General features: G+C 44.1%; 1 protein-coding gene across 1 annotated transcript in view; it reads left to right on the forward strand.

Annotated features, from left to right (window-relative positions):
• Positions 1-11,261, forward strand: part of LOC112235297 (3-hydroxyisobutyryl-CoA hydrolase, mitochondrial) — a 53,134-nt gene extending 41,873 nt beyond the window's left edge. The window contains exons 10-14 of the mRNA XM_024403723.2: positions 1,351-1,409; positions 7,572-7,653; positions 9,073-9,195; positions 9,422-9,455; positions 9,649-11,261. Coding sequence (XP_024259491.1) covers positions 1,351-1,409; positions 7,572-7,653; positions 9,073-9,195; positions 9,422-9,455; positions 9,649-9,764 — 414 coding nt within the window. The 3' untranslated portion in view covers positions 9,765-11,261. The remainder of the gene's footprint in view (positions 1-1,350; positions 1,410-7,571; positions 7,654-9,072; positions 9,196-9,421; positions 9,456-9,648) is intronic.
• The last annotated feature ends 1,609 nt before the right edge of the window (positions 11,262-12,870 follow it).

Here is a 12,870-nt window from a genome sequence, read left to right on the forward strand (position 1 = left end):
CCCCGCCCTGTGCAACTGGGTCCTGGACTTCCAGACGGGCCGACCCCAGGGCCCCGTCAGGCAACAACACCTCCACAAAGCTGATCCTCAACACAGGGGACCCACATGTGCGTGATCAGCCCCCTCCGGTACTCCCTGTTCACCCATGACTGCGTGGCCATGCTCGTCTCCAACTCAATCATCAAGATGACGCAACAGTGGTAAGTAAGCCTGATTACCAACAATGAGACAGCTTACAGAGAGGAGAGGAGGGCGATGTCGGAGTGGTGCCAGGAAAATAACCTCTCCCTCAACATCAACAAAACGAAGGAGCTGATCGTGGTCTTCGGCAGACATTAGAGGGAGCACGCCCCCATCCACATTAATGGGGCCACAGTGGACAAGATGAAAAGCTTCAAGTTCCTCTGCGTACACATCACTGACAATCTGAAATGGTCCACCCACACAGACCGGGTGGTGAAGAAGGCGCAACAGCACCTCTTCAACCTCGGGCGGCTAAAAAAAAATGTGACCCTCGCTAATTTTTACAGATGCACCATTGAGAGCATCCTGTCAGTTTGTATCACCGCCTGGTACGGCAACTGCACCGCCAGCAATCGCAGCGCACTCCACTGGAACAATGGTCACTTTAATAATGTTTACATACTGTTTTACCCACTTCATGTGTATAATAATGTATTCTAGTCATAGCCTATCCTATTTAACGAATGCTGTACATGTACTATTCTATCCTACGTATTCTTCAGAGATACTACACATTCTACATCTGTATACTGTCCATAATTTCTATACATCCCATATATACTGTATACATACATACTCACTCACTCCGACATTGCTCGTTCTTTTACTTCTTTAGATTTGTGTTTATTGTTAGATATTACTGCACTGTTGGAGCCAAGCACACAAGCATTTTGCGACCATTAAATTTGATTTGATTGCTTTTTTCCGTTTTGTGTAAATGTTCTGCTTCATACTAATTGGGTTATTAGTCATGTCTATGTAGGATCTACTGTGTGTGTGTGTGTCTGTGTTCACGCACCGTTGGTCTATGCCTTGGTTTGGTGTGTTCGGGAATAGGGTTTTTATAGCCCCCTATGTGGGTTTATACAGGGGTAATATAAACTTGGACCTGCATTAAGCCGGTGGAGTTGAACACAACAATATGTGGGGCGTAGTGTTGTGCCAACTGGCCTGCGATTTCCCAAAGTGTAAATGGAATTAATTGGAAACGCCAGCAATATCTGCATTGCCAGTCCTTAACATTGTAATACACTCCCAAGAGGAAGAATGTGAAAACGAGAAAGTGTATGTATGTGTTTAACTAGCATCCACGAATTCTGTCCACAGAGCAGTCTGGATGCAGAGAAGCCATTTGTCCTTGAGCAGCACATAGACCTGATTGATGAGTAAGTCCTCCACAGCCTCCATTTTTTCCCCCCTAGGTGGTCTAACCAATGAAGCCATGAGCCACACAATTTAGAAACGGGTTGGGTGAGGGTCAGAGAAGTGTATGCAGCTTTTAACTTGCTAGCTATAATACAGTGTATTGGAGAGAACAAAGTCCCAGATTGTATTAAAAACGTGTGCGACGTCTCCAGTGTCTTCACGCTGATGAATGATTCCTGCCAACGCTGTCCTTGTTTTACCGCTGGCTTATGCACCTCTGCTTGTGTGCTCACACACACACACACCAAGATGAAACCCAGCTCTTTGAAAGCATGTCCCCGTTACAGAGCGTAGCCATATTTATTGTAATAACACACTGGCAAGCCAGGTTGCGTTCCCTCCCTTACCAAACAGCTACAGAACATTTCCTTAGCACTAATTACTTTTCTCTGTGATTTACAATATGTGTCCATGTGTGACAGAGGCACACTCTGGCCTAGAAGACATTGGGCCGTGGTGTAACCCACAGCCCTTGGAGCAGTACATAAGCCTGAGTCACAGTAGGCCAACTGTTATTAGCGTTAAACGCTTCTCTCTGTTAGTTGTCCTGTGGTAGCTTGATGCCAATGTTCTTTAATCCTGGTTCTAGGTACCCGCAGGGTGTGCCGGCTTTTGTTCCAGTCCAGCTCTAAATGATGTCACACGTGATTCATCTAATCAAGGGCTCGATAATTACTGGTGTCGGATGTTTTAGTACTGGGCTAGAACAAAAGCACACTGCACAACAAATGGTTCTGTTACATTGAGCATTGGTGCCAATGATTTATATATACACTAGATGACTGACTGACGGGGGGGGGGGGTTTGAAGCCACAGCACCTCCATCTTGGCACTCCTCCACCGTTGTAAAATAAAATATTTCGGAAGCTAGAGGAATGCATTTATTGATGTCACATTTTTTTAAACCAAATGTATTCTTTTACAGACCCCTTAATGCATAATTTTAAATTATGTGAGCTAAACGTCAAAATATAAAATGCAAACATATAACATTTTCTTAAAGCATACTTTTTTTTGAAGTACTAATGTTACTTTCCCCACATCAACAACAAATACTTAAATACTGTAGAATTCCATTCATTCCTATGGAGGACTGTTTCATCTGAGGAGTACCAGTATGGCTGACCGGTGGCTTCAAAGCCTCTCATTGGCCAATACATAGCATCAGCAATCCAGGGTTTATATACATCATTGATTGGTGCACTGCTAACACTGTTGGGGGCCTGCAGCACAGAGAGAGAGAGAGAGAGCGCGCTTCCTTTTGAGCTGAGAAAGAGATCGCCTCCAGTCGCTATTTATATGCCCTCTTATCGAGTACACCCTTCATTTTTACTTATCATCATCACTGGCCCTGTCTACCGTATGTGTTTTGTTATGAACCGCTGTTGTGTAATGTAGGCTATTTTTTACACTTGTCCTTGGCTGTTTGCTGTTTTACTGACACACATACTCTTTCTAATGTCTCTCAGGATGATTGATGTGATGTTTAACTGTAGACAATTAAGGCCCTGCTAGATGTCAATCCCACCTGCACACTAGGTATTATAACATTGGTCTTGTGCAAAGAAAGTGCATATTTCATCAAAATGGCTTTTTCAGTGAGTAGTTGCATTGCTTTAAACATTTTGCACATAATGAAATGAAAGAGTGACCCCAACGCATTCAGGTGCCAACATACACTAGGTCAGTGTTTTCCCTACTCCAGTCCCCGAGTACCCCCAACAGCACACATTTTAGTTGTAGGCCTGGACAAACACACCTGATTCAGTTTGTTAGCAATTGAGGTTATTCTTCAATTCTTAGATTTATTTGAGTTAGACAAATCATAGGTGCTATGCAGAAAAGTAGACGTTCAGTCTCCCCTGTCCTGCAGTTTTTTTCCCACAGAACAAAGGACAGGATGCCACGATAACTTTGTTTTATTTTTATCAAAATGTGTTTTTTTTGGCAGAATGCCTTCTCGAACATGTGAACTTTCATGAGCCTTAATAACAAACTTGTATGCCATCTGTAAATACGAATCAAATTGTTAAATTACGAGCCTAGTTGGTTTAGCCACAGAAAAAGTAAGCAACCTTCCCGCTAGCCATGATTGGCTGAGATAATGAGTGGGCTGGACATGCCGAGAGATGAGTTTGGATTGGTCTGCCATATTAGCACGCTTCTGTCGATTTGAGCTAGGTAATCCTTTCTAATGCGGTTTATTTATTTTTTTAAATTCTGTAGTAAAACTGCATATGTGTTTCTCTCCACTTTCTGGAGGACCTCATTTTTAAATCAGTGGAATTTGAGTATGATAGCTAAGTAGATGGCGCAAACTCCAGATTGCATCTTCAAACTAAGGGCAAACATGGCATCCGACTGGAGACGCGTCCATCCATGAATGATGTGTACGGTTACATTTTCAGATATTACACATTTCTAATTTTGACAAAGTGGTTTCATTTCAAGTTAGTGTACTTTAGCTAGCTAACTTTAGCTGGCTGGCTCGCTAGCTAACGTTACGTGTATGATCTTTTTATATGTATCTCAGAGCCATTTACTTGGCTAGCTATAGCCTAATGTTAGCTAGCTAACATCGAACCTGGTTGGTTAGCTGCCTGCAGATTCATGCAGGGTAGTAATGTAATGAGTTGGGATTATGAGTCATTGTTTACCTAGCTAGATAGCTAACGTTACGTGTATGATCTTAATATTCATATCTCAGAGCCATTTGCTTGGCTAGCTAAAGCCTAATGTTAGCTAGCTAACATTGAACCTGGCTGGTTAGCTAACGGCAGATTCATGCAGGGTACTAACGTAATGAATTGGGATTCTGGTTCATTATTTACCTAGCTAGCTAGCTATATGTCTTAACAAAAGACTCCACTACGCAAGTAACCATTTTGGGTGCGTTCATCATTTCAGTCTGGCAATCTATTCAGATTTCAGAGCACTCTTGTTTGAGTGTACCAGGCCGCAGAATAACTGATGAATTTACGAACGCTCAACACCCGTTGAATATAACCGGTGTCAGTAAACGTTGTCAAAAAAGTGTAATTAAATTGTTGCCAGCAGCACAGTTAGTCATCAACGCTCTGGATAACATGAAAACAGCCTAACCAGCTCTGCTAGGGTGAGTAAAATGGTCAGAGTGGGGTGTTCTCTCATTGTGTCTGGAAGTAGCTAGCAAGCTAGCCAATGTTAGCCAGTTAGCTTCGGTGCTTGACTGCCGTTGTGAGGTCAGACCGTTCGGATCAACCCTACTCGTCGGCCAGAGCGTCCAGTGTGCGCTCTGCACGCTCCGAGAGCGAAACACTGTGAATTTATGAATGGACAATCTGACAGCACAGTTGTAGTCACCAACGCTCTGGATAACATAACAGCCTAACCAGCTCTGCTTGGACGAGTAATGTTCAGTGAGCCGTTCTCTCATTTGTGTCTGGAAGTAGCTAGCATGTTAGCTTGGATGCTTGACTGCTGCTGTTAGTACAGAATGCTCAGATCAACCCTTAAATATATGGGGCTAAAGCTTAAGAGGGTGTGAACGATGCTAAATGGGTGCAGACAAAGAGGGGTCTCCAGTAGTGGTACCAAAAAATTCCAAGGCCATTTTCTCAAAAGTGAGAAAGTTTATCATTTCAATTTCAAAACAGAATTACTTTCCCATTGTTCCTCAACTGTAGTGTATTATATACCCTTTTGTAGCCCTGAGTCTCTACTTTTATCCAATGTTCAAAACACAATTTCAAATTTTGCTACATAAGACCGATTTGACACAGTCAGTCACATTTCTGTATGGACCTTGCTTTGTGCATGGGGGCATTGTCATGCTGAAACAGGAAAGGCCTTCCCCAAACTGTTTCCACAAAGTTGGAAGCACAGAATCGTCTAGAATATCATTGTATGCTGTAGCGTTAAGATTTCCATTCACTGGAACGAAGGGGCCTAGCACAAACCATGAAAAACATCCCCAGACCCTTATTCCTGTTCCACCAAACTTTACAGTTGGAACTATGCATTGAGGCAGGTAGCATTCTCCTGGCATCCGCCAAACCCATATTTGTCTGTCGGACTGCCAGATGGTGAAACGTGATTCATCACTCCAGAGAACTGTTGCTCCAGAGTTCAATGGCGGAGAGCTTTACAACACTCCAGCCGATGCTTGGCATTGCGCATGGTGATCTTGGGTTTCCATGGCTGAGCAGCCGCACACAAGCCTATTTCATCAAGCTCCCGACAAAAAGGTTTTGTAACGATGTTGTTCCAGAGGCCGTTTGGAACCCTGTAGTGAGTGTTGCAACCGAGGACAGACGATTTTTACTTCCTGGCTGAGCCATTGTTGCTCCTAGACTTTTCCACTTCACAATAACAGCACTAACAATTGACCAGGGAAGCTCTAGCAGGGCATAAATCTGACAAACTGACTTGTAGGAATGACAGTGCCACGACAAACTAAATCTGACAAACTGACTCCTATGACAGTGCCATGTTGAACGTCGCTGAGCTCTTCAGTAAAGCCGTTCTACTGCCAATGTTTGTCGATGGAGATTGCATGGCTATGTGCTTGATTGTGTTGCTGAAGTGGCCAAATCCACTAATTTCAAGGGGTGTCCATATACTTTTGTGTATATATAGGTAGGGGTAAAGTGACGAGGCAACAGGATAGATAAGACAGTAGCAGCAGCGCATGTGGTTAGTGTGAATGTGTGTGTGTGTTTGGGTGCAGTCCAGTATGTGTGCATAGAGTCAGTGCAAGTGTTAGAGCAGAAAAGGGTCAATGCAGGTAATCCGTGTAGACATTTGATTAGCTATTTAGCAGTCTTGTGGGTAGAAGCTGTTCAGGCTAGGGTCCTGTTGGTTCCAGGTGCACTGGTCCTGCTTGCCGTGTGGTAGCATAGACTCTGGCTTGGGTTGCTGGAGTCTTCGACAGTTTTGTCAGACTTCTTCTGACACCACCTGGTATAGAAATCCTGGATGCAGCCAATCAAGATGCTCTCAATGGTGCAGCTGTAGAACTCGACTTGGGATCCCGAGTGGCGCAGCGGTCTAAGCCACTGCATCTCAGTGCTTGAGGCGTCACTACAGACACCCTGGTTCAAATCCAGGCTGTATCACAACCAGCCATGATTGGGATTCCCATAGGGCGGTGCACAATTGGCCCAGCGTCGTCCGGTGTAGGCCGTCATTGTAAATAAGCATTTGTTCTTAACTGACTTGCCTAGTTAAATAAAGGTAAACATTTTTTTTTATTATTAAAAAAATACAACGTTTTGAGGATCTGAGGGCCCATGCCAAATCTGTTCAGCCTCCTGAGGGGGAAGAGGCGCTGTCATTCCCTCTTCACAACCTGTGTGGCTGTGTGTAGACCATGTTAGTTCCTTAGTGATGCGGACACCGATGAACTTGAAGCTTTCTTCTCGCTGCACTACAGCACCATCGATGTGGATGGGGGCATGCTCATCCCTCCGTTTCCTGTAGTCCACAATCAGCTCCTTTTGTCTTGCTGGTGTTGAGGGAGAGGTTGTTGTCCTGGCACCACACTGCAAGGTCTCTGACCTCCTTATAGGCTGCCTCATCGTCGTCAGTCCTACCACTGTTGTGTTGTCAGCAAACTTGATGATGGTGTTGGAGTCGTGTTAGGCCACACAGTCGTGGGTGAACAGGGAGTACAGGAGGGGACTACACCCACCACCCCTGACGGGCCCCCTGTGTTGATAATCTGTTTTCGGTCATAGGAAATGATGGCGGAGACATTATGTACAAAAAAGTTTAGATCAGCTTAAAAGAACACACAAAATAGCAGAATTGGTCAGGAGCCTGTAAGATTGCTGCTATCCACTGCAGCGCCATCTTATATGATGGTTGGGGGTACTCGAGGACTGGAGTCGGGGAAACACGGCACTAGGTGATGAGTTCAGATGGTGGAGTGAGTGAAGTTAGGGAAAGGGCATTTGAGAGCTATAGATAGAGGGGTAGGGCTGTGAATTCCATGTGCAGCCCCTCACAACACCAAATGAGTGAGTGCTGCCTTGTATGTGCTTGTGTGTGTGTGTGTGTGTCTATCTGGGTGTGCACGTGTGTATTCAGCCATATGTACTTCAACTGACCATGTCTCATCCCTGTATTCCTGCGGCCCTTAGGCTATTCCAGTCCAACAGCGTGGAGGGGATTGTACACAACCTAAAGACAGACGGCTCTCCATTCGCCCAGAAACAAGCTGAGGTGGGTCCAGCCTCAAGCTAGTTAGCCTCACCGCGACCTCCATTCCCATCTCCCACACATACGCTAACTGGAGGTAAGGTGGGAGCTTTGGCTAGCAGAGAGAGGGGCTATAGAGGAACTAAATCTGTCGCTATGTACAAATGTCTATGGACTATGTTCTAAATTAGAGCGTTGGGCCAGTAAACGAAAGGTTGCTGGATCAAATCCCCGAGCTGACAAGGTAAACATCTGTCGTTGTGCCCCTGAGCAAGGCAGTTAACCCACTGTTCCCCGTGTGTCGAAGACGTGGACGTCGATTACGGCAGCCCCCCCCCCCACACCTCTGATTCAGAGGGTTAAATGCGGAAGACGCATTTCAGTCGAAGGCATTCAGTTGTACGACTGACTAGGGATCTCATCTGAGAGTGTGAGAACATAACCCAGGCCGTTAGCCCAACATTCAGGGCTCTGCTAAAGGTAGTAATTGTCACTCTGTAAGCCCTTAATATGGTTAAGCTTACCACAGTGGCTCAATGGAAGGCTAAAAAAAAAACACCCTTAATAAGGATGATGACTTGACCGAACAGTCCCATCGGCAGCGTGACATTGGGTCAGGAATGCCCAATCTCTCCCAACTGTCCAAAGTCCCCTGTTGGGCAAACACTTGCCATGGCACAACCTTATCCTGAATGATAAATACCTCCTTTAATAGTGCCAAAAGCGCAGCTGTCCTTGTTCGATTGGAAGCTAATGCTCTGTAAACCTGGATGCCATGTGAGAGAGATGTGCACAAGGATTGCGACGCATTTCCATGTTGCCTGAAATGACATTGTAAGGTGTTTGCCATTCCTGTTGCCGTGTGATCATAATGTAGATTCAGTGTGGAGAAAACTGATACCATCGCCTCATAATGCGCAGTGTCTACACAAGTTTTATCACAGATGGTGTCGTTAATGAGATGGGATGTGCTTGATCGTAAACATGCCTGAATCCAGCTGGTGTATGAGTTGGGAGGAAGACACTGGTTATGTAAAACAGGAAATGGGCCCGCTCTTCTTGAAAGAGAGCAATGATAATGAAGCAACTCTTCTTATGAAGCTGGATGATGTAACTGCTGAGTGCAGCAATTGGTATAGTCCTGTCCATAAGCACAAACGTTTCCCTATTGGTTCAAGGGCACTAATAAGAGAAAAATAGTTAAAGTATCTATGCAGGCTTTGGAGGGAAATCCTGAAATGCCCTTATTTCGTCACTGCCAATTATGGTACGAGAGTTACACTAATCAATGCAATGGCAGTAATTGTGTGTGACTACAATGATATAGGCTACTCACAATATCACATGAAAGAATTGCTAGTGTATTGAACATTAGGTTCTGCTGGCTAATAACTACCTGGGCTACAGCTAAGCAGTTTTTTTTTGTATTTGTGAATTTCACAGACCCTCGCCAAGATGTCTCCCACATCGCTGAAGATAACCTTCAAGCAGCTTCAGGCCGGAGGCACCATGAGTTTGCAGGAGGTTCTGGTGATGGAGTACAGACTCAGTCAGGCCTGCATGGTGGTATGTGCTGAAAGGCCCCAGGCCTTTAATACTACTTCCTGTTCCCCGTCACATTGGATTTACTTTATCTTAGTTTAAATGTTTTTCCATCCGAAGGTAATGTAATTTACTCTTTTACTGTGTTTTGAATAGGATAGACCCTCAACAGCTCCTGGTATATATTAGTGGTATTCTTAGTTTAAAGCATGTATATGTGTCAGGATTTTTGATTCTTGTTGTTTTGCAGAAGGGCAGTGACTTCTACGAGGGCGTGAGGGCAGGTAAGGTGTTTGACTCTTGCAAAACACATAAATAAATCCCTTTTGAGATTTTACAGATTGACCTCTTATTTCTGTACAATGATATTGAGTACTAATTGGCAAAAACTGCTCCACAACCCTTTTGAATTTTTGTGTTATTAGGACGTTTCTGTCGGTATGCAATCGTTTTTTTTTTTTTGCTTTGTGTGCCTAGTGCTGGTTGACAAGGACCACAGCCCCAAGTGGAGTCCATCCACACTGAAGGAGGTCTCAGAACAGAGTGTGGAGGACTGCTTCTCGTCTCTGGGGGACCGTGACCTCAAGCTGTAAGGACACCTCAATAGAATAGAACACGGGGTCAAGGGACATCACTTCCCGCTCATGAGGCCTCCTCATAGGAAGCGTCCTAGTTGCCTAAATTTGTTTCCTTCCCTTGTATCCTTTCCTTCATGGCCACTCATCAGAATCAATATTCTCACTGAGAGCTTTATCGTTGAGATAAGCCACCGCCTTCACCCATCAGTGGTCATATAGTTGGAGAGGAGACAAAGAAAGGAAGCTACTCTAGAGTAGTCGGTCACAGCCATCAGACATGGTACGCCAGTCACTGTGGCCTATCACAACAGCAGGACTTTGGCAAGACCACACCCCAGTGCTGTGCCCATTTTGCAATGCATTTTTAAACTAATTGAATGGACTCTTCAAGTATGACTTCTCAAAAGCTAGCATCAGGCTAAAAGTCTAAAGTTGGATGGATACCAGACCAGTTCTATAGACATTGAGTCAAACGATATGTACAGTATCTTCATTGTGCTGGTGTACAGTATTATTTGCCAAGACCAATATTTCTCGGTACAGTTGGCGGTGCCAAGAAACAAATGTTTGTTTCGGTGAGTAGCTGGGTAAGGAAGAGGTTCTGTCCTGTTTGAAGTGTCATATAACTTGGGAGAGTACTGTCAGGTGGTTATTATGGCCCTTGTTGAGTGTCATAATGTCCTGTTTATGACTGTCTTTCAGTCAGTCTGTCTCTCCAGTACATTTCCTATGGATTCAATCAAATGCACATTGCTGGAAGCCCGGACTGGGAAAACACCATGTTAAAATGTACAGACTAATTTCCACCTAATTTGGATTTTTATGATTTTGCAGTGCTCAGTCATTTTTCTGCAGTGTGTCTTCGACTGAATTTGGCCTTTTTGCGTTTCTCTGTACCCACCTCAAATCATTGATTATATGAAATCCCATTTGCAGCACTCAAACCCTCAGCACACAGTTAAGAGCTCTTACAGGCTCCCAGAGAGAAATTAGGTCAGTGGCTGAAAGACCCACCACAAAGTTTGCTAAGTAAACAATGAACCAGCATAAACACTCCTGGAGCACACAGGCTCAGTAATTATCTTGGCTTCAGAGATAAGCTTTTATGGTTTAGGATTTACCCTTCAAAAGTCACCAGCCAGGTGTCATTCTTAATGCCTTTTAGCTTTGTCATGTAGCTGGAGTGATCACTCGGCGTTGCATTTTTCATTGCATTACTGTATGGCAAAGGCCAGAAGTTCTCAATTCATTGTGCACTCTTCAGTATCCAATTCAATGGATACAATTTCCCAACTAATAGCTGTAAAAAATCTCTGGTATAAGAAATATGTTGATAAAGATGTGTATGGAAACCTGATTTGTAAAAATTGTCATTTGATTTAATTGTTTGAAGTCATCGTTGATAAAAGCATAATTATGTTGTGCCTGCCTATGTAACCACACAGAACAAAAATATAAATGGAAAGTGCTGGTCCCATGTTTCGTGAGCTGAAATAAAAGGTCACAAATGTTCCAAATGCACAAAAAGCTTATTTCTCTAAAATATTGTGTCCAAATTTGTTTACATGCATGTTAGTGAGCATTGTGTCCTTTCTCAAGATAATCCATCTACATGACAGGTGTGGCATATCAAGAAGCTGATCATTACACAGGTGCACCTTGTGCTGGGGACAATAAAAGGCCACTCTAAAATGTGCACTTTTATCATGCAACACAATGCCACAGGTGTCTCAAGTTTTGAGTGAACGTGTAATTGGCATGCTGACCGCAGGAATGTCCAACTGAAGGGCCTCCCAAGTGGTGCAGCAGTCTTAGGCACTGCATCGAGGTGCTAGAGGCGTCACTACAGACCAGTGTTCGATCCTAGGCTGTCGCAGCCGGCCACGACCGGGAGACCCATGAGGCGGCGCACAATTGGCCCAGCGTCATCCGGGTTAGGGGAGGGTTTGGCCTGCCAGGATGTCTTTGTCCCATCGTGCTCTAGCAACTTGTTGTGGCGGGCCGCATGCACACTGACTTTGGTCGCCAGCTATACGTTGTTTCATAGAACGCATGGCTCTCGACCTTCACCTCTCCCGAGTCCATATGGGAGTTGCAGCGATGGGAGAAGACTGTAACTACCAATTTGGATATCACGAAAAAGGTGTAAAAAGTATTCAAAGGAATGTTCACCGGAGCTGTTTCCAGAGAATTGAATCATTTTAGAGAATTTGGCAATACGTCCAACCGGCCTCACCCACAGACCACTTGTAACCACTCCAGCCCAGGACCTCCACATCCGGCTTCTTCACCTGTGGGATCATCAAAGGGGGAGGGCTGGATGAGGATTTCTGTCTGTAATTAGGCCCTTTTGTGGGGAACAACACTATCTGGTCGGCTGAGCCTGGCTCCCCAATGGGTGGGCCTATGCCCTCCCAGGCTCACCCATGGTTGCACCCTTGCCTAGTCATGTGAAATCCATAGATTAGGGACTAATTTATTTATTTCAATTGACTGATTTCCTTAAATGAACTGTAACAGCAAAATCTTAGAAATTGTTGCGTTTATATTTGAGTATTAATTACCTAGGGACACTTACTGTAAAATGAGACCCAGTTGGATATTCCATTTCTAAAGTGGAATGTTTATTTTTTTATTTTTTTTTATTTCACCTTTATTTAACCAGGTAGGCTAGTTGAGAACAAGTTCTCATTTACAACTGCGACCTGACCAAGATAAAGCGTAGCAATTCGACACATACAACAACACAGACTTACACAAGGAATAAACAAAACATACTCAATAATACAGTAGAACAAAATAAAACAAGTCTATATACAGTGTTAAACATCAGCTTTGAATACAAAGCCTGTAGCGTTGAGCTCCTGAAGCAGGGTTCCCCAAATATTATTTGTCCCGCCAAAGCCCCCCAAATGACTTGAATATGAATATTTCTTTCATAATTAAAAAAAAAAAATCTTGGACCTGAGATTCAAAAAGTCTCAAATGCAATGTCCCAAGAAGTTAGTTAAAGTTAAAGTTAAATTTTAACTTAATGAGGAGGCCAAATGCAGGAGACCATTTTGTTGTTCTGAAACATAAAGCTGCAAACGCAGCGCAATCAATAGGTGAACAGCGCCTG

This window comes from Oncorhynchus tshawytscha, linkage group LG03 (assembly GCF_018296145.1).
Source record: "Oncorhynchus tshawytscha isolate Ot180627B linkage group LG03, Otsh_v2.0, whole genome shotgun sequence".
Taxonomy (NCBI): domain Eukaryota; kingdom Metazoa; phylum Chordata; class Actinopteri; order Salmoniformes; family Salmonidae; genus Oncorhynchus; species Oncorhynchus tshawytscha.